The 21450-nt window shown below is 43.9% G+C and overlaps 1 protein-coding gene across 1 annotated transcript in view; it reads left to right on the top strand.

Moving 5' to 3' along the window:
* The window catches only part of WDR35 (WD repeat domain 35), a 531383-nt gene that overhangs the window by 258567 nt on the left and 251366 nt on the right, over positions 1 to 21450 (top strand). The window contains exons 18-20 of the mRNA XM_086926288.1: positions 9070 to 9150; positions 9257 to 9393; positions 12276 to 12479. Coding sequence (XP_086782414.1) covers positions 9070 to 9150; positions 9257 to 9393; positions 12276 to 12479 — 422 coding nt within the window. The remainder of the gene's footprint in view (positions 1 to 9069; positions 9151 to 9256; positions 9394 to 12275; positions 12480 to 21450) is intronic.

Genomic DNA, 21450 nt, shown 5'->3' on the forward strand with positions numbered 1-21450 from the left:
CCATCTACAAATGATGTGACATTTTAACTTTCAATCAATATAGAGCTCGATTTTCACACTGCATTCAATATGGATATGTACGGTAAAATGAATGCAGATAATGACAGTGCTCTGTTTATGGTGAACTCTTTACACTGTATCCTGTTGTATACTTATTGTCCTCATACTATGTGACTAGTTACATAGACAGGACATGATAGTCTGTTTTCTATTTCTATGAATCACCGATATGACTAGGATGGTATCGTATAACATCCTCTGAAAACAAGATGTTCCTTCTCACTGGTGGGGTGTCCACAACTATTGGGTACAATTTAAAATTGTATATTGATCATTTAGGGCGGAGCAGCGAATGCACTTCTTCGTAGGATATTTGGGATTCTTTGAAATTAATAATAAATACATTGCATCAAGGATGCACACAACATGTGCGGTCGTAATTGAGTTGTTATTATTTATCAGGATCTCTCTTTGTGTCAAACATGACGCAAATAGATAGCATACACAGCGAAAGTCCTCAGTCTGTGATAACTGCATACTGTACGCTATGGAATTCCTCTTTCTATGAGATTTGATGCTCCGCGTGGTTAAAAGATGGCGTCCTTACGAATTCCGTGTTTACCACGGAATTGGAGAGAGTGAACGAGCCCGAAACAACGCCTGTTACTTTTCAGGTAAGAGCCTCGGAACACATAATATCTCATTAGGGACAAGGCCACTTACTCATCATTATTACAGGCTTCCGGACGTATTAAGGTCCGAAGGGCCTGACCTGAATTACTCTTGGATTGGACGATACTCTTCATAGCCCCGACCTTATACATTGGATTCAATACATCAACACTGAATATACATTGTTGCTCCATTATGGGGTAAGGCGCTCTAATGTTTTAAATGTTTATTATGATGTTTTAAAGAATTGCTTATTGTTTACTAAGGCATAAGGCTTGATTTTAATTTTGTTTTCTAAAACAACAGTAATTACAATCGACACTCTATGAAAAAAGTGCCTGTGATTTACAAGCTTTCCCTAATTCTGTTGTGTCCCTTTTTTTTTTACTCTAAAGGAGATTTTAGATTAGAGTCACACAACTAGTGATTAGTCGATTGAAAATTAGAGTTTATAGTGATGAATCATTTAATATGATGGAGTAGATTGGCTCTATTCAGTTAAAAGCCTCTACGTTATACTATACTCGAGGCAGATCGTTTCGGTTGTGGGATGCCGACTATCATAAATTTTGAAAAACCATTAAGTGCATCTGACTCTTAAGTTCCGAATCATTTTCCTTCTTCTCCATACTAAATACGGATAGCAGAGGACTTAATCTTCGCATTATATTCCTTCTAGAAAGTGATTATTTATAGAAGGCTATCATCAATATATCGAATCCAACGTGCCAGCTATAACCACAATCCTTGATATGAAACTCTATTTTGAGGTGAGAAAAAAATTACGAATCACCGAAAGTTTAATCTGCACAAGATGATGGGTTCTTTTCTGCTTTAAATATAATAACTGTTTCTTCCTGTTTCACTAGTGTTGGGTGATACACTTGGCTTTTTTCTTTACCACAAATTAGGATTCACTGTATTAATATGACTTGGATTGTCCTCTAGGAGGTATTGACCATGAAGGGTCTCGTTCAATAAGTCATTAACTTTTTTGTTAATATAAAAAACTTAAGATTGATTGTGATCATATGTTGTTGTGACTTACACATGGTGGGGTTGAGATAGTAAAAACTGTATGTCTGTATTTGAGATATTATTAATTTAGGTAATATTCTTAAAAAGCACTGCATATATATTCTTCTGCAGCCTTGAAAAAGCCATGCGGGCGAAACGCGCATCGGCTGCTGCTGTTTCTACATTTTTGCCTTTGAAGTAAAACACACAAGACCTGATTTGGAAATTTGACTGGAGTACTCTTTGAAGAGAGTGGACCAAGAACTTCTTTGAAACTGTTCTCTTTACAATTCTCTAACATTTGTAATATGCTTTGATTGGATCATAGAAGTAATGATTAGGTGTGCTTGGGTGTAGTGTACATAAATCCTTTGGATCTCTAGATTGATTGACACCCCAGTGGATGGGTGTGAAAACACCATTTGTGGGCACCTCTTTTCAAGTGGAATTTAGATAGTTTTGCTATGGACTCAGAAAGTCAGTAGATGTGCGGATCAAATGAGCAAACCCACTTCCTTTGTATGTATGGACGCACACTACTTTACTGAATAATGCCTAAAAACTCCATACATACGGTATAATGAAGCATAATTCTTAAATGAAAACATGAATACATAGAAACGCCTTGACATATATATTCGGTCCATACGATGACGTAAGTGGTGGCCCTTACATGATTAAATGAGTGGTCCTGCCAATACCACAAAACATTCGGAGGTAGGCCACAGTTGTACTGCTCACTCCCTCACCAGGCATGGAAAATGGGCGCTGCTGGCCTCCAGCTCATTAAGTCCATTCTGGATTGTATCAAAAGTGTGCATCCATTTACCTTCTCGCATGTTCAGAACCTGTTGGATGTCACCTCCCCTAATGGCCAAAGTGATCTTTTTAAGTATAACTCATCTAATGTTGTCTGGTGAGTGGTTTGCTTCCTGAAAGTGTTATACTAACGGTGCCCCCACTACGCCACATCTAACCCTGCTGCACTTTTGCAACAAACCTGCCTTCACTTTTTGACTTGTCTGTCCAACGTACATCAGATCACATGGGCACAGGTTAGTATATGACATCAGGTGAATTACATTTGTATGGGTTTTGAAATCAATTTATGGTATTTGTATGTCAGTTGTTTTGTCTGAATGGTAAGACTGCAAGCTTTACAATGTCCACATTTATAGTGTCCAATTATCTCTGGAAGATAGGGAGTGTACCACATATTCATGTATACTCTTTCCCCTCTTGAAAGAGTGCATGGGTGGTTCAGATATTCCCAAATCATCAGAGATCAGTTCCCAGTAGTGATTGATGATCTGTTTGATGGCATTACTGCTGGTACAGAATGTAGTGACTCATATCAGTCGTTTGTCAAGGTTATCCTGACATGTTCTGGCAACCAATAGGTGTTCCCTTGGGTTAAACCAGGCTCTTATTCTTGCTTGCTTCACCAACCTCCACGGGTATCCCCTCTCAATGAGACGATCAGTGAGACTCTCAGACTGTGACAGATAGTCATCCTTGTGGGAGCAATTTCTACGTATACTCAGAAACCGCCCAAAGGGTAAGTTATCACACAGCCCTCTGGGATGATGGCTGTTATATTTAAGCAGTGAGTTTCATTCTGCCGGGTTCCTGAATAAGGTGGTGTACAGCAAGTTGTTGTCCACTTTAATAGGGATGTCCAGAAAGTCAATTTTGCTGCAATCTGAGTGCAAAGTGAACTTAATATCCGTGGACCGTTGGTTAAGCCATTCAAAAAAGTTGTCCAGTTCAGTAGATGTTCTCGTCCAAATGAGTAGGACATTGTTGATGTACCGTTTCCATAAATTCAGATGTTCCAAGTATGGGTTCCTTTCACTGAGTACAAAAGTCTCCTCGAAGTGGTCCATATATATGATAGCCAGATCTGGAGCAAAGCTAGCCCCCGTTGCGACTCCCTTGGTTTGGAGATAGTATTCTCCCCGAAAGAAGAAAATGTTGTACATCATGGCAATCTCCAATAATTTGACGATGAAGTCTGTAGGTACCAGGGTGGGCGCTGGTCTCTTGTTGAGGGCAGTATAGATGACCTCGAAGGCTGGTTTATGTGGAATACTAGTATACAGGGATACTATGTCCAAAGTCACATGAAGTTGATTTGTCGGGTTGAAGGGTAGGTTATCCACCATTCTGATAGTCTGCATGGTGTCCCTTATATAGGTGCTGGTTGCTTCTGCAATAGGTTTAAAAAAGAAATCAACGTACTTGCAGAGTGGTTCAAGTAGGGAGCTGTAAACAGAGACTATAGGTCGTCCCCGAGGATGTTCCAGACTCTTGTATACCTTCGATAATTTGTAGATTGTGGGGAAGCGAGGTTGTTTCTGATTGAGGAAGTTGAATTCCAAATCTGATAAGAAACCCATTTAGCAACCTTCTTCAGTCACTTTAAGAATCAACTCAAGCAACTCCTTAGTGGGGTCAGTCCTCAGGCAGGTGTAGCTGATGCCATCCCCCAGTTGGTTAAGGACCTCCATCTTGTAGTCATTCGGGTTTTGGACCACTATGGCTTCGCCTTTGTCCGCAGGCTTGATGACAATTTGTCCATTATTCTTCAAGACTGTATAGCCTCACGTTCTGACTTGGGGACGTTATATTTGGCGTACTGTCGCTCAGCGCATACCTTCAAAACATCCCTAGAAACCACACTCTCATAAGCCAGTATTTTGTTAGAGACCAGATGTGCTGGTAGCATGAAAGTAGATCATACTTGTAGAACAATGTGTGATCTGGAAGAAAATAGGGGAGAATTTTTTAAATGGTACCTCAATCTCACCTTCCTGAAGAAATGATGTAGCTCCACCTTGATATTGAACTGGTTAGGGCGGGCGGTAGGCACAAAATATAGTCTCTTACAAAGTACCCCCTCCTCATCTGAGGTGAGCAAATAAGAGGATACATTTATAATCGGGTTGCTCTGTGAATTTACCACCTGTATACACGGCGCCTGGTCTGAATTTCGCTGTGGGTCTCCGGTGGGAACCGGACCTGCTTCTGTTCTTTGGTCTGGCCCCCATCCCATCTCTGGTCCCTTTCTTCTTGGGCCTGCTGTTAACCTTGATTTCGTTATAACCACAGCCTCTAGGTGGTTGCAATTTTGCCTCCCCTAAAAAACAGGGGGTCCCTGTGGTGGTGTGTACCAGCTGTCCTGGTAATTGTAGCCAGAACTTGTCCCTGGTTGGTCTGCGTGACTCCCAGCACTATTGGATCCAGAGGATTCCGAGAATGTGGGAAACTTTAGACAGCCTCCATATCCACCTCTACCCCTACCAGTGAAGCGTCCTTGTTGGTCTTGTTTCAAATAGTCTTCCGTGAAGAAAGGACATCCTTCAAACACTCCGGATTTTAAGAAGGGAGGCAATCCCTCTTGAAATTGCCGGTGAAGGATTCCCTGTGACGCGGTGGCTTCGTGTGAGCAGCATTCTGCTGCTGCTCACCAGAAAGTAACACGCGCACGCTTCAGAGCCACGTGAGCCGGTATTTAATCATCTGCTGACTCAATGCTCCATCTTCAGTGTATTGAGACGGATGCAAGTCGTGCTTTACAGGTATGTGACTGAGGCTCAGTCCAAAGGGACGATTTTTTGTATTTTAAAACCCATTCATTTTTAGGTGGTGGAGACTAACACAATTGTTGTCTCTTATTCTTTTTTTAGACACTTGGGACTTTGATTCATTCAAGCCTAAGTACTTATCCTTTGCCAACAAGTAAGTGATTTATCTCTATGTCTGGGGACCACTGTAGTTTAGTCGTTTTAACCATTATTAAACCCCAAACTTTCATGTTTGCTGAATTTTACTAATATATTTTTCCAGACAAATACTCGACATCCTTTCCTGACTTTGGAGCCTGTGGGTCCATCTTCTTTCCACTCATTACCATATGCTCCTGGTGGTTCTAGGGTAAAAGTTTTTTCCTTGCCCATTCGATTAAAAATGATTATAATTCATTCAATGTGTCATCACCTGTACCTAATGACCTTTAATTATTCCTAGGTGTCCCATAGTTGGTCCTGATGAAGACCCTATTGTAAGAATTCAAGCTGTCTACATTCATCCCTCAGGGTCAAAATGTCGACAGCTATACATTGCATTTACCTTTGTGGACAACAGTGTTAGGTCTTCTATGTGTCCATATACTATCGTTTTGTGAACAGATTGGCAATGCAGTATACGCCGGATTGGCATTTCATATGATTCAGATGTATAAATTGCTCACTGCTCTCCCTTTCCCACTTACCCTCACTTTTGCTCTATGCTGCACTTACCTTTGCTTTCCCATTGGGGCACCTTTTTGAATTGAATTGGTTTTATTTAACCTGTCGAACATGTACTTTTGTCACATTACCAGAGAACATGAAAATCTGTGTTCCTATTGCTTAAATGAACTGCATTCATTGTCAAATTGTTTTGAATCATTCCCACAGGTGATGTTATAGTATTTTTAAACGTTGGGTCCACTAGGGCCATTTGTTCTTTGTACCATATAAATTTATAGAGCACATCGGTTACCCAAAGATGTGCTGGCGCTTAGCTTAAACAGCCGTGATAGCAGGATAACATGGAGGCCCAGGTACATACTAGTGGCTGACTAGCCAAGTTTTCTTTCCTTTCCCTAATAACTATCAACATGGCAAAGTCACAGCTGATCCCCTTTCTGATACTCCTTTTCACCAGATCTATTCTGTACACTGGCCATTTCTGGGCTTATCCTCCCAAGTGGCAAGTCCAAGTTATTCAGGCTATGATACTGATGTTTCAACCTCTCTACTCGATGTGGTGAGACTGGCTCTGAGGCTGCTGAGCCTCATGGACTCCTGGATCTTGCTTGTGACACATGCCCGCTTGCATATGCGGGCTCTGCAGTGGGACCTGAAAGTCCAGTGGCCGCAGCATGAGGGAAAGCTCTTCGATATGGTCCAGAGCTCAGAGGTCACTGCAAAGATCTGCCATGGTGGTAAACGAGCCACAATTGGGCAGCGGCAGACCCCTCTTCCTTCCCCAACCAGAGCTGACTGTAGTGAAACACATGCCACTCCTGGGCTGGGGTGGCCATCTGGGAGAGGTGGAGATCAGAGGAGTCTGGTCTCCAGTGGATTCTGGACACATCAACTTGTTGGAGCTCCGAGCAATCCTGCTGACCTTGAAAGCCTTTCTACCCTCCATTAAAGAAAGACTTGTGCAGGTATTCACAGACAACACCTCCTCAGTGTGATACTACAACAAACAGGTTGGGTGAGGTTGTGGACCCTTTGTCAAAAGGCCCTGCACCTCTGGACATGACTAGAACATCAGGGCATTTCCTTGGTTCAACACTAGCGGACAAACTCAGCAGAAGATGCCTAGCGGATCACGAATGGTGGTGGTACAAGGTCTGTTTCAGCTGTAAGAGAGACTTGGTTACATCTCTTCGCCTCTGCCGAGAACGTGGAATGTCAGCAGTTCTATGGATTGAAGTTTCCAAGGTGGCTATTGCTCGGAGACGCTTTTCATCTCGATTGGAGCTCCGGCCTACTGTATGCCTTTTACGCCAATATCACTTCTGCCCAGAGTTCTTAATAAGATCAGGTATGACTGGGCCCAAATCATCCTTGTGACCCTGGATTGGGCTCAGAGTCTGGTATTCCGAGCTGGTGAGCATGTCCATCGGTTCTCTGCTGAGGCTGCCCCTTCAGGCTGATCTCCTTTCGCATCAACAGAGGAGGGTTTCCCATCCAACCTGTCAATCCTCTGCCTTCAAGCACTGATCAGGCTTCCCTTTTAAAGTCCCCTATTGTAAATAAGTACCTTAAAGGTCTTCAACACATGTTTCCTCCAGCTTGCCTCACTATGCCTCAATGGGACTCCAATTTGGTTCTTACTTTTCTGATGTAAGATCATTTAAAGCTGCATCATAACAGCCCTCTTAGGCTTCTCACCATCAAGACAGCTTTTCTGGTGGCAGTTACATTTTGCTGGAGGGTCTGTAAACTGTAAACGCTGTCATCTCAGCCGCCCTAAAAACCTTCTTCCCAATGATTGTCACCCCGTTCCACATAGGCCAGTACATCACCCTGCCTACCTTTTAGGCTCCACCTCATCCCTTTAAGGAAGAGGACAGAATCCACCAGCTGGACCCAAAAAGAGTGTTGTCGTTCTATCTTGACCACACGCGATCATTCCAGGTGGACAATCAACTCTTCATGGAGTATGTCAGAGCCATGAAAGATAAAGCCATGCTCCCTTTTTGCCTTACCAGCATCCCTCTGTGTTCGCCAAGATGATGGCGGTGGTTGCAGCTCATCTGCAGAGGTGAGGGGTTCCAGTCTTCCCCTATCTCAATGACTGGCTGTTGAAGGCAGAATCTAACCATCTCCTAATGGATTGTCCTCTGCATGAAGATCTGCTATGCCATGGCCAAGACGCAACCACCGAAGTGCTTGTGTGCTCACTCCACAGGGCAAAACCTGCAAACACTGTGTTAGCACACAGAGTTCCAGTCCTGAACTTCTGTCAGCCTGTAACGTGAGCTTTGTTGCACATGTTCACCAAGCACTACTTCCTAGACCGTCAAGTCCGTCTGTATGAGCACTTTGCACCATTTGATTGTGCATGACTTTCTTTCTTTGTCGGGTTTCCAGACCCTCTTCTGGGGAAGTATTGCTTGGGTATCTATTCAAAAGTAAGGAATCTATGGCTAGAATTCTCTGTCAGATGAACAAGTTACATACCTTCGGTAATGCCGATCTGTAGGAGAGACTCTAACTAGCCGTAGTTTCCTTACTAACCTACCCACCCTCCCCGCTGTGCAAACAAAGTTTTAGGTACAGGGCTGTTCCCTTTTCAGGGCCCTTGTTCCTCACACCATTGGTCAGTGTTCTTTGTGGCTCCGCGATCCTGCTGTGGAAAGTTGCAAAAAGAGACTGATGACCGCTCACATAAATTCTGGGGCAGATGACCCCACGTAGTACCTCTGCATGCCTACCGACATACAGCGGTACTGTTCACTAAAATATTCTGGATCTAGTCTAATGCCTGGGGGTTATTGTAAGGTAAGGAATCTGCGTCTAGATAGTCATTACTAGAATAGGTGTTACTGAAGGTAAGTGCAATTCCATATCACGTTACAAGTGCTAATTTAATAAACACATGTTTTAGCACCTCTTTTATTGTGAGGTAATGTATCCACTGTCATTTAAACAGATTTCAGCTTTAGTGCTTTTCCATTTTCATAAATGTTCAGTTTTTTCTAGCTAAAATTCAGAATGAATTGAAAAATGGTTTAACTTTTAATGTCATGTTTTTAACATTCAATATATTCAGACTACTTTGTGCATTATGTTTGAAAATGTTTTATGTTTTTTGTAGGAACCAATTCAAACCTCTGGATACATTTGTAATTTTGAAGACTTGGAAATAAAATCTGTCCTTTTGGATGAAATATTAAAGGTAAAATCGAGAATTGCAAGTAGGAACTAGCAGTCATATGATTGAGTGAGGAAATGTATAAACATATCAATTTGTACTAATTCAAAATTGTTGTTTTCAACTTTAGAATCCAGAACAGCCAAACAAAGATTACCTCATGAACTTTGAAATTCGGTCACTACGGGACAGTCGGGCTCTGATTGAAAAGGTTGGCATAGAAGAAGCTTCTCAATTCATCGAAGACAACCCTCATCCCAGACTCTGGTAAAACATATTTTTATGCACTGATCACTGTTAAACCTTGTGATGGAATATGCCTTGTCTTTGAGTGCATTCAATCATTGTGTTAGCCAATGTGTACACTTGTTAATTTTGTTCTTTTATTAGGAATGCTAAGGAATGGCAAGGCAATCTAATGTAAGGACTTGTCCAAAGATGACGTTAGTAGGTTGGTTCTCTTTTTAGGCGCAGTGTAGTGTAGTTATTCAATACTTCAATCAATCAAAATATTTATTCAGATTTACATTGAAATTCATAAAAGAGGCATAGATCAATTTTATACATAAAAATTGGCATATATCATCCACGGGTATAAAAGAAACCATAAGCAAATGTATTAAAAAATTGAAATACTACAATCAAAGTTTAAGTGCTGGTCACTGGTGCAACTATTTTAAAATAATTACAAAGTACTTAAATATGTGCATTCACTTCTTGATTTTGAAATGGAGGGTACTAGCTAGCACTTCTTAATAGGGGTTGACTAGTCTAATGGGAGCGTACCAGCTCTTCTCAGTAGTGACCGGGTACTCTGAGATAGTATGTACCTTCACTTATATACTTCTATTTCAAGGATCGAAGTCACTAAGTGCAGTAAATCTGTTTAGAAAATCACATCACATAACATTATTTCACTGATAATTATGAAGAAGAACTAGAAATCCATGTAACAAAACCCCATTTTCACTGTGACCATATGGGGCTAAAAGGCTCTGAAGATGACGATATGGCTTAAGCAGTGCAGAAATATAGATGTTAAATTTAAAAAAGTTCTGTATTGAGAAAATAGTAGAAATTGCCATGGTTTGCAGTAGTAAGGAAATATTCGTTTTTTCTAAATTTAGTCTGATTGGTTATAGAACAGAACAGAGAGAGTGATTTATATCTGACCAACAGACGAAAGGTGACTTGGACTGTCTGTGTGGTTTCTAACACGAGGCTGTGGAATTCTTGCACTCACCGTCTTCCCGGAATCAGACACTGCCTACTGGAAAAGCTTTCATTGAAAAGATGTGTTCACATTCTTTTCATATGAAAATGAGGGGTCTGTGTTAAGATACTGCTCTTGTAGCACATAATGACAAATAAGCATGTTTACCTCAGTCTATATTTTGTGGCAGAACCTGCTTCTCTTGAATACGTGACCAAGCCAGCCTAGAAAGGCCAAAGCCGAGAAAGGCGAAATGTCTGACGCAAAACTTCTGTCTGTACTGCAGGTGTATGGAATGACATACCCCTGATACTAGGCTCACCCATCCAACTTTCAGTTCAGCAAAGAAGAAATCTGCCATTTCAAGACCTTTTTATTTCAACATACTGTAACGGACCGTTGGTTAGTTGACAGTGCTGTGAAATATCCATCCTTCATATCCGTCACAGCCTCCACTGCCTCCAGGAATTACTGTGGCAATGGCAAAGGGCCTGTTGCTCAAATAAGTGTAAACCAGACTGCTGTATTCATGTTTCTAAATTGGGAAAACAATTCTATATTTGGGAATAACTCCTGGAAAGCTGCTACAGTCATAGTTTCCTAGGAGTAGTTATAGACTTAGTTTGTATATTCCAAGTCCCCACATGTAAAGGCATTATTCTCCACATGATTCTTAACTGCCTGCTTTCTCACCAAGATTGGAGGTATTCCCATCTGGGATACGCATTTATTTCCTTGTGCGTTTGACAAGAGTAACTCTGTGACAGTATCCAGGGTGTGAGGGTGCATTGGAGAAGCGTGTGAATACTCACAAACATGCAGATTTGTCATTGTCTCCTTAGTTTATACCGCATCATTGCTCTGGAATGCCAGTTCTCTGCTTATGCGAGCAGATTTGCTCATATATAATATTACACCAATATTGAGTAATATCACATTTCAGGTGTCAATTCACATTTTGTGAATACAGAGCATGAATGTACACTTGTAAACCACACAATTTGCACACCTGCTTCCAACTTAGGTGACCAAATGGTTTTATGTATCGTACTCTCTGTACAGCATACTGTATATACGTCTTGCTCTCTCTAGCACTCCCTTGCTCCTGGAAGCTTAGTTTGTATAATGCAATTATCCCATATAAAGAGGTTATATGTCATGTCGCGTGTGGTGTTTGAAACCACTTTGCATATGCTTAATATTTGAACACTGATGCCCTGAATACTTAAGGGCTAATTCCGAATTTGGTGGTTTGTGGCCTGCCAAACCTGGAGTGGCATAGCGGTGGCAGTGCGGCTACTGGCGCACCAGCGGTCCAATCGTCCGATTCCGAGTATAGCTGTCGGACCGGCATAGGACCGCCGGGGATCCACCAAGCATATTGCGAGTTTCCTCACCGCCCCGGTTTTCATGACGGTGAGCCCGACCATGAAAAGTGTGGCAGTGAGGAAACTTCGAGAGCCCTTCAGGGCCCCCTGTTGCCTCAGGGCCTGGGTATGCATGCAGGTGGGAATATGGTGTCGCGTCCCCCCCTCGCCCCCGCCCCCCTCCCATGTGCATGCACCCTCTGTTCCTGCACGGCTTGGCTTCACAGTCCATACCATGCAGGAATGCACTTTATGAGCCTTTGGACAGCAGCGGTGAAGGGACCGCCAAAGGACCACCTGGCAAACCAGGAGAAAACTCCTAATCTGGCATGCGGTCAGCGGTCGATGTTGGCGTTGTGGCAGTGGGGCGCTGGGGTGGTGGCCTGCTGCTACACCATCAAAGTCGTAATCAGGCCCTTAGTCACATCTGGCAAGGTATAAAAAATTAAGCTGTTTCTGCATACATCTTCACATAGCACTCTGCACTGTGAAATTATCTAAATGGTAAACCTGAGTAATGTGCATTTCCTCATGGGAACCTCGCTTCTAAATGTTTCTTTTAAACACAGGCGCCTGTTAGCTGAAGCTGCTCTCCAAAAACTGGATCTTCCAACTGCTGAGCAAGCTTTTGTGCGCTGCAGAGATTACCAAGGCATTGAGTTTGTGAAGCGGCTTGGCAACCTTCAGAGTGAGTTCATGAAGCAGGCTGAAGTTGCAGCTTACTTCAGCAGGTTCGAGGAAGCTGAACATATGTATTTGGATATGGACAGGAGGTAAGGCTAACAATTTGAAATTTCACCTAAACATACTGCTGCCTTTTTGAAAACCATATAGGTTTCCAAAGGATTGGGACAAATGTTCTACTCTCGCAATTGTAAGTTAAAAGTAGAAAATAGAATCTGTGTGGTAGCAGCCTAAAATGTAAAGGAATCTAGATCCTGTATTTGTGATTTTAGTTGTCCAAATAAATATTTGGAGGAAGGTATAAATTTGGCAATGTTGGGGTTGACAGATGACTAAATTCCAAAGTGGTCTACCAGCCCAGTCCTCACCCCCCATGTTTTTGGAGTGATGCTGCTGGATTCTGTGCTCTGTAGGTCACTGGGTCCTGCTGTCCCAGCTCCAGTGCATGTGCTCTGACCCTCAAAACTACGTGTACAATTGGCTAATACCCAACAGGCTCATTTAACTTACTTTTCAGTCTCTAGTATATTGTAAAAGAGGTAACCAGGGCTAGTAAGTTAAATGTCACCAGTGGACTGCACCACTTAATTGTACCACCGCTACAGTAACAAGGTGAAAACGGAACTCTAGGCCTGCCGCTGTAGCCTAGACTGGCAGTTTTAAACCTGCCAAACCGAAATGGCAACATCAACCTTAGTCGAAACCTTTTTAATATTAGTAAGCCACCCCTAGGGAAGGCCTCGGTAACCCATCATTTAGGGTGCTTAATATTAAAAAGAAGGGCATGGTTCCTTTGTATTTATTATAACTTGATAGTGAAAACACAAAATTGCTGTTTTTCACTGTAGCAAGGTAGGTGGTCCCATTAGCTAACATGGAGTTTCACTAGCCAGAGCGCTTTGTGCTAACATAACTTTTGGGATTACCGAAGATATTACTGAAAGGTATCAAATTAATTGTTAAATTAAACAAGATTCATTGTTGAGATCGAAATTATGGTAACTTTTAAATTGTTCTCTAAACCTTCTGTTGCATTTCTAGTCTGTTTACAGCACTTGACAACATGCTTGCCCCTGCTAGAAAGTATGAAGCGTACCCAGAAACAAAGAGAATTTCTGAAAGGAGGAGGTGTGACATCCTTTAGTTGGATGACTACCAGGCGGTGTCCCCAGATGGCCCAGCTATCTTCCAAGAGGCCGCTGCCTCAGTAAAGCAAATTACGATCACACCTTGACCTGCCCCTTTCCTTTGTGTAGGCTGGAATCTCCACCAGAGGAGTAAACCCTGCTGGCTGTTTTACCATGAAAAGACAATTAATAAAGAACTATTTTTATCAACACCAACTGGAAGTTTCTGAAGCTTTATTACTTTAAACAAGTTTCTTTGCGATTGATTGAAAAAAACGTTTACTCTCTTTTTTGCTGTATAATTCTAAATATTGGGATGATGGGCATCTAATCCAGAGAGGTGGGCCCTTGTTGGACATAAATAAAAAAGGGAACTTATTGGTGTTGCAGTACATTGGTCCTTACCTGTCCTAGATATTTTGCTTGTTTGAAACCTGTTGCAGATCTGGTTTTCCAGGAAGAGTTGCTTATTATGCTGGGTTTGTCTAGGGCTCCGCATAGTGAAAGAAGGCTTGCACCATCTTGGTTTAGGATAGAGCGGGGTATCTTGGTAATGTTCGAGGGCCAAACCCCAATGAAGTGATGTTAAGTGGTCTGGGTAGCCACTTGGGAACAATTGCCCCATTGGCTAGTAAGTCCTCCCCTCCCACAAACAAGAAGATGGCATAAAAGTGCTACCTCAGTCCCACTGTCCTCAGATCACGACTTCACTGGAAAGGAGACTGAAGAAGGATTGCCCTGCTGCTCCCTGGACCTGGCAAAGAGAGGCAGCACCAAAGACTGGAATTCACCTGCTGAAGCCAAGGGTCATGCAAAGAGAGAACTGAGCCTGCAGTGTCCACTCGGGGGAAAATTGTCTATGTGTGCCAGAACAGAAGGAGTGACTTCAAGAATCAATTGGCTGACTTCATCTTGTAGCTACAGTGCCACGAAATATGAAAGAAGCCTGCACTTGTTAGAGCCCAGCTGCCCAGGATTAACTGTCCGACTCTGGGTGCCAAAATGCCTGCTGTGAGGCAGAGTCCTGATCTGCCCTAGGAGTCCCTAAGTCTGTTGGACCCGGGACCATCATCGAAATGGACCCTGGTCCTCCTGCAAGAAAGAGACACTCACGTGTGGGCAACTGCTGAAGACTGCTGTAACCAGAGATTAGTCGACCAGTAGCAACCAGGCCTACACTGGACTTGACTGGGGCATTGAGGTAGATCGAGCATGAGGCAGGAGACAACACCTGAAGTTCACCGCATCTGTTTCACAGCTCCAGCATGTTCAGAATCCTGAATTCCTGGCATCAGGAGCCCTTCTTTGCTGGAACCGTGAACTTAGTGAAATCTTCTGCAGGGACTCTGAGACTGCTGGACCCAACATGTAACTGTCTCCCTGGACCTAGGTGGTCCCCATGACTGGCTCCCAACCTGTTGTGGCTAGTCGAAGATAGGATTGGTAGTCATGCAGGCCCATTGACTAGCAAATGCAACACCAATAACAAACGTTTTTTGGAACTTAAAAGAGTTTAATTGCCTTTTCAAAATCACATCTCTGGTTCCCCTTTATAGATTTCTGTTGTTTTGATATCTAATTTAAGATAAAAATACACTCTATATTTATAAATTGGTGCTGGATTGATATTGTTGTGTTTCTTACTTACCCGTTGTTTTGATACTTCTAAATGCTTTACACTTTTCCTTTGTCTAAGCTTGGCTGCTCTGTGCCACAGATACCCATGTCTTTGTTAAAGAAACCTAAATGGAACTTATAGAAATTGTGATATCGTTATATGGTGAGGTCTCACAACCATGCCACATAAGAATCCACTTTCCTACCATTGTAAAGAGGCAGTGCTCCATGAGAGGGACAAACACAAGATAGGCAAGCTGGGATATGATTTAGAAGCAGGTACATGAGAGTAGCAAGGAAAGCCAATCAATGGGAAGCAATGGGCGGGCTCAAAGCCCCTCTAGATTCTTAGTAAGCCTCCCTATACCCTCACAAAAAGCAGCTCATGCGATGTCTAGTAGACTGAACCTAAAATAGAATATTTTCAAGAGTAGAGAAATACTTTCCATATGCATAGACCATACAGCACTCATTTGCAATCTGTAGTGTAAAATATGTACTTCCAGAGCAGATGGCAACAATACTTTAATTTAAATGGCATTCCTAGGAAGTCAATTAAAGAATGGAGGAACCCCTTGTGTAGGTCCTGTTGGTCATCTTTAGCCAATATAATTTGTTTCACTAGAGTTCAGATCAAAGGTTTTAGTGGCTTGTGGAAGCAGATGTGTCAGCCCTGTGCTTACATCAGCATGTTTGCGCACAGGTGTGTGCAGCAAGTGGTGTGGCATGTCTGCCTTCTCTAGCTTCTTCTACCATTTCTACTTTCTTCCAGAGGGAGGTGACTGAGAGGTGCAAGGCAGTACCACAGAAGCATATAAGCGATTTGATTTTATGCAGATGCTGAAGGTGTAGAGTGATGAAGCGGAAGGCACAATGTGCATTCCCTCTAAAACCCTCTGCTCAGTTTCTGCCCACCAGCTAGTTATTCCTCTAGTCGAGAGAACCAAGTGCTGAGGCAGAGCTTTCTCCGATTTGATACCAGAAATTTGAAATTTACTCCCCTTTCATCTACGTTCACTCACCAGTTATCTTGCCTTTCATAAGTCTCTTAAGACCTGATGTTTCACATTATGTATTTCCTTTTAAAATCTGCTCTGGTCCGTTTCTGCACTCATAGCACTAGAGGTATTCTTGGGAGGTCATTGCTCTATATAAATGGCTTGTCATATAATTTCCTAGAACAAGCAGATCAAGTGTTCTTTTGCCAATTCCTGGACATTCCACTAGTTTATGACCTTGATTTTGGTTGTAGTATTTTTTCTGCCCAAACTAGTATCTGCTTGGGTCTGCTGTCAACTGATCCACAACACATACCCTTTTCTGTTGGATATTTCTGCTTGCAGTACCTTCACCTTTTGAATGTCCAAGGTGAATCTGAATTTTTTTTAATAGGTGTCCTTGTCAGTAGAGGCCGCTGTTTCTATTTTCTTGTCAGAAGCAGTGTCCTTGTGAAATTACTAGAGCCATAAAGCTCACCTGTAAACGTGTGGATGTCCATTCCCTTTTTTCCATCACCAGAAATTTGAAATTTGCACCCCTTTCATCTGCGTTCACTCACCAGTTGTCTTGCCTTTCATAAGTCTCTTAAGACCTGCTGTTTCACATTATGTATCTCCTTTTAAAATCTGCGCTGGTCTTCTGTCTTTTTCTGCCCTCATAGCACTAGAGGTATGCTTGTGAGGTCACTGCTCTATATAAATAGATTGTCATATAATTTCCAAGAGCAAGCAAATCAAGTCTTCTTTTGCCAAGTCCTGAGCATTCCACTAGTTTATGATCTTTATTTTGGCGGCAGTATTTTTTCTGACCAAAGACGTATCTGCTTGGGTCTGCTGTCAACTCATCCACAGCACATGCCCCTTTCCGATGGATTTTCTGCTTGCAGATCCTTCACCTTTTGAATATCCAAGGTGAATCGGAAAACTTTTTAATAGGTGTCCATGTCAGTGTGGGCGCTGGCTCTGTTTCATTGTCAGCTACATTGTCTTTGTGAAATTACTGGACCCATAAAGTTCCCCTGTAGACATCTGTTCCCTTTTTTCCATCACCACTGATGTGTATCCGGAGCTCCAGTCTCCTCAGGAGATCATCAATGTAATCATAGTTTTTACTCCCAAACATTTTTCAGGTGGAGTTCTTGCTAAAAATGTCAACCCCCCCTAAGCGTTTATTATTCAATCCGTAAAGGGTCTGTAATGGACTATTACTGACCTGTGCTAAATCTGTCAATGGTGCTTGGGTTGGATCATGAGAAAGAAGACTACAACTCCTGTTGCAGTTATCACCCCAAGGCCATAAAATAAAAGGAGGCCAAGATGCTCCTGGCCCGAGCGTGGGATGAATGTCAAGAGCGACACAAGGCAAGACCAAGTATGAAGTCACAGATATCACTGCAGTCATTGAAGTCAGCAAAGAGAAATCACAAGAAAAAGAGAGCACACAAATGCAAACAACTGCAGAGATTCCCTCCCTTCCCACAAGCATTTACATTGGAGCCAGAATTAGTGAATGGCACCCCTAAGTATATGGTGTCTGCGGTACCTTTAGACTGGGTGTCATCCCAGGACACGCTACTGCCTGTGGCATCGACCCCGAGCCCCCCATCCAGTCACCCTCACCTGGAGTGCCCCACTCCTGGGACATATCCTGCAAATAGTCTAAATGAAATGCATGACATCTTCCGAATATCCAAGGTCCCCTTTGGAGTGCCAGCTGGCCCCATTGGTCCAATCAGATAAACTTTTTGGAGCTCTTGCGACAACATATCATCCGGCTCCGTTTGCCCATTTTTTCCATTGCTGCCGGTGACGTGGGCAACTACTCTGGCACCGGTCTGGCCTGCAGGCTTGGCTCACTATTGCTTTGGGGTCTTCTCTTTCTGCACCAGATCCTATTACCTCTCTGGTGCCACAAACAACTTCACAAGTGCCACAATCTACACCACCAGTGCCGCTGCCTTTAACTCTGGCTCCACAACTGACGCTACTGGTACCACAATAAACTAGTGTGAAGCCATTACCTCTGTTGGAGATACCCCAACATCGTTCCCTGCGGAAGGCTCAGCGCCTGTCAGAAAAGGGTAGATTATTTTTTGGGAGTTCTGATCCTCATGGCATCCCTAGCCAGGACACAGATGATGGGGTTGGGCACTCCATGACTTTGTGGGGTTAAAGTATGCCAGTTGGTTCACACGAGGCAACCATTGGAGTAGGTCATTACTTATGATACTGTTATAAAGAAAGCAGCAGAAATGTTTAATCTCCAGCTTCCTTCTACTGAGACTAAGGCCAACATTCTTACCCAAGTCATCTATGCTCATCACACTTTTGGAGCCTTTGCTCCCTTTTAATGAGGCCCAATCTATTTATTTAATTTTTTATTTTTGAAGCTTGTAAAGCGCACGGCTACCCCCAACGGGGGTGTCCCGGCGCTATGGACCGCAGACTTGGAAAGAAGAAGCACTTTAAGAGGTGGTGAACAGCCAAGTTTTCAGTTTGCTCCGGAATAGTGATTCAGAGGAAGTAAACCTAAGGTCTAATGGGAGGCTATTCCAGAGTTTTGCTGTCATTACACCAAACGCTCTGCCACCCATTCTGGAAAGGCGAAAGCGAGGGACATCAAGGAGAAGCAAGTTGTTAGACCTCAAAGATCTGACCGATTGTGATAATAAAAGTCTCTTTCTCAAATGTCTGGGCGCGCTCATGGAACCGCGTTGATGTCGAAGCTTTATCGACTCTCCTTTCTTCTTCCAGCCCCAATCTGACCGCGCTGCCTTCCTCTGGTCAGGTAGAAGCTATCACCAACTGGCTGCGGCCCGGGTGCGATACCATCGCTCCTCTAAAACGCATCGCAACCAAACGCCCTAAAGATACAAACCGCTGGTTCTCAGACGATCTAAAGATCCAAAAACTCACTCTCCGCCAAGCTGAACGACAATGGAGACGGAACTACTGCCCTATTGCTAAAACCAGGTATATTGAACTTCTCACTCAATATAAGCAAGCCATACTAGACACGAAGAAAACCTATTTCTCCTCCAAAATCCAACTCGCGGAGAACCGGCCAAGAGAAATTTTCTCTATCATCCAAGACCTTGCCTTTTCCGACAGAGCCTCACTCAAACCATCACCTTCTCAACCACTATGCGACTCCCTCAATCACTTCTTCCTACACAAAATCAGCAAAATCAAAACTAAAATTCCTCCTCCATCCCCGGCCTTCACTGACCCCCGCCGTCCTCCAGCCACTGCACATCTGGACTCAATTCCCCCCCTCTCGACCGATTCATTTCTCTCCATTCTTCCGTTGGTCAAGTCCGGCTCCCCGCTGCACCCCTGCCCTGCCTACATCCTAAAGCAGATCTACACCCACTGCCCCTCACCACCTTTAGCGCTCCTCAACAGCTCGCTGGCTCAGGGCATCGTTACCCCTGCACTCAAATCGGCAGTGATCGTTCCGAGCCTAAAAAAACCTGGAGCGGATCCCTCCGACCCAGTCAACTACCGCCCCATCTCCCTTTTGCCTTTCTTGGCAAAGGTATTGGAACGACACGTGGTAAAAACCCTGAGTGAGTTCGTGGAGAGTCATGGTGTTTTGGCCTCAAGACAGGCCGGCTTCCGCCCAGCCCACTCAACTGAGTCCGTTATAACATCGGTTCTGGACAACCTCTGACAAGGAATGGATACCAATCAACATCAGGCCCTGATCCTCTTAGATCTTTCCGCCGCATTCGACACGGTGGACCATACCATCTTACTTTCACGTGTCGAGGCGGCGGGAATCGGAGGAACAGCCCTACTATGGTTTTCCTCCTTCTTGAGCGGCCGGACTCAGGCGGTTCGCCTGGGAGAGTTCTCTGCGGAATTTCAACCCATCCAGTGCGGTGTCCCCCAGGGTTCCTCTTTATCCCCCCTTTTATTTACCCTTTACATCGCCCCCCTCATCTTTGCTTTACAGCAACTGGAGGTCTCTGTGTACAACTACGCAGACGATCTCCAGCTCATTTTTTCCCTTTCCTCTTTCCCCGTGTCTAGATCTAAAGTTCAGTCCATCATGACCTTCATCCAGGACTGGATGAATTTCAACCCCCTGAAACTCAACCCCGATAAAACTGAGTTGGTGTTGACAGGTCCTGGTCCTCCTCCTTCTGGCCCCCTTCATTAGGTTCCCCACCCACTCCTGTCTCTTCAGTCAAAACCCTTGGATCCAAAATTAATAATCAACTCTCCCTACATTCTCAAGTCTCTGCTGTGGTCTCCTCAGCCTTCCTCTCTCTCAGGACAATTCGCAGAGTCTCACGATTTTTCGCCCCAGACGCGCTCAAACTAATTCTCCTGGCCATGGTAACATCCCGCCTAGACTATGGCAATGTCCTCTACCATGGCATGCCCGACTACCTTATGAGGCGTCTCCAACTGGTTCAAAACCAGGCCGCTCGGCTGGTTTTTAACCTCTCTAAATCACATCATGTAACTCCCCTCCTCTTCTCCCTGCACTGGCTCCCTGTCCGGCAGCGCGTCTTATTCAAGCTCGGCTGCACCATTTTTAAAGCCCGGACAGGTTCTGCCCCCTCCTTCATCAACTCGGCCATTCAAACCTACACTCCCTCACGAGACCTTCGATTCTCTTCCCACCACCTTCTCGTGGTTCCCCGCTTCAAACGGAAGAAGTGGGGTGGTTCCAAGTTTGCAACCGCGGGTCCAGCTTTTTGGAACTCTCTCCCATTGTCTCTCAGAACCTGCACCCAGTACCCCCTCTTTCGCAGAGACCTTAAGACCTTCCTCTTCACCCAAGCCTTCCCATCTTGACTGCTCACCTTTCCCCCCTCTCCTACTCGCCGAGTAGCAGTTGCCAGTTAAGCGCCAAGAAACCGCCAGGTGTACGAGCGCTATACAAATCCCTTCAAATTGAAATTCAATTCAAGTATCCCGGGCCCAGCCCCTTGAGGGTCTGAAAAGCAAGAATCAGAGCCTTGAACTGAATGCGACGGGCAATGTGAAGCCAATGTAGCTTCTTACGATAGGATGCGACAGAATGTCGGTAAGGGATGTTGCCAATCAGTCTTGCCGCCGCTTTTTGAACGATCTGCAAGCATTCAATTTGGTACAAGGGGGCACCGACATAGAGACTGTTGGCATAATCCAAGTGTGAGGTGATCAGGGCGTGGATGATAGTTCGGGCATCCAGCGGGAGGTATGGGAAGATCTTCCTAATCATACGTAGCTTCCTGAAGCACGCTGCAGTGACCTTATTAATTTGAGCTTTGCAAGATAGAGCGTTATAGAGGTCTGGGAGAAACCCATGTCCTCCACCACAG

The sequence above is a fragment of the Lissotriton vulgaris genome, chromosome 6 (genome assembly GCF_964263255.1).
Source record: "Lissotriton vulgaris chromosome 6, aLisVul1.2, whole genome shotgun sequence".
NCBI classification, from domain to species: Eukaryota; Metazoa; Chordata; class Amphibia; order Caudata; family Salamandridae; genus Lissotriton; species Lissotriton vulgaris.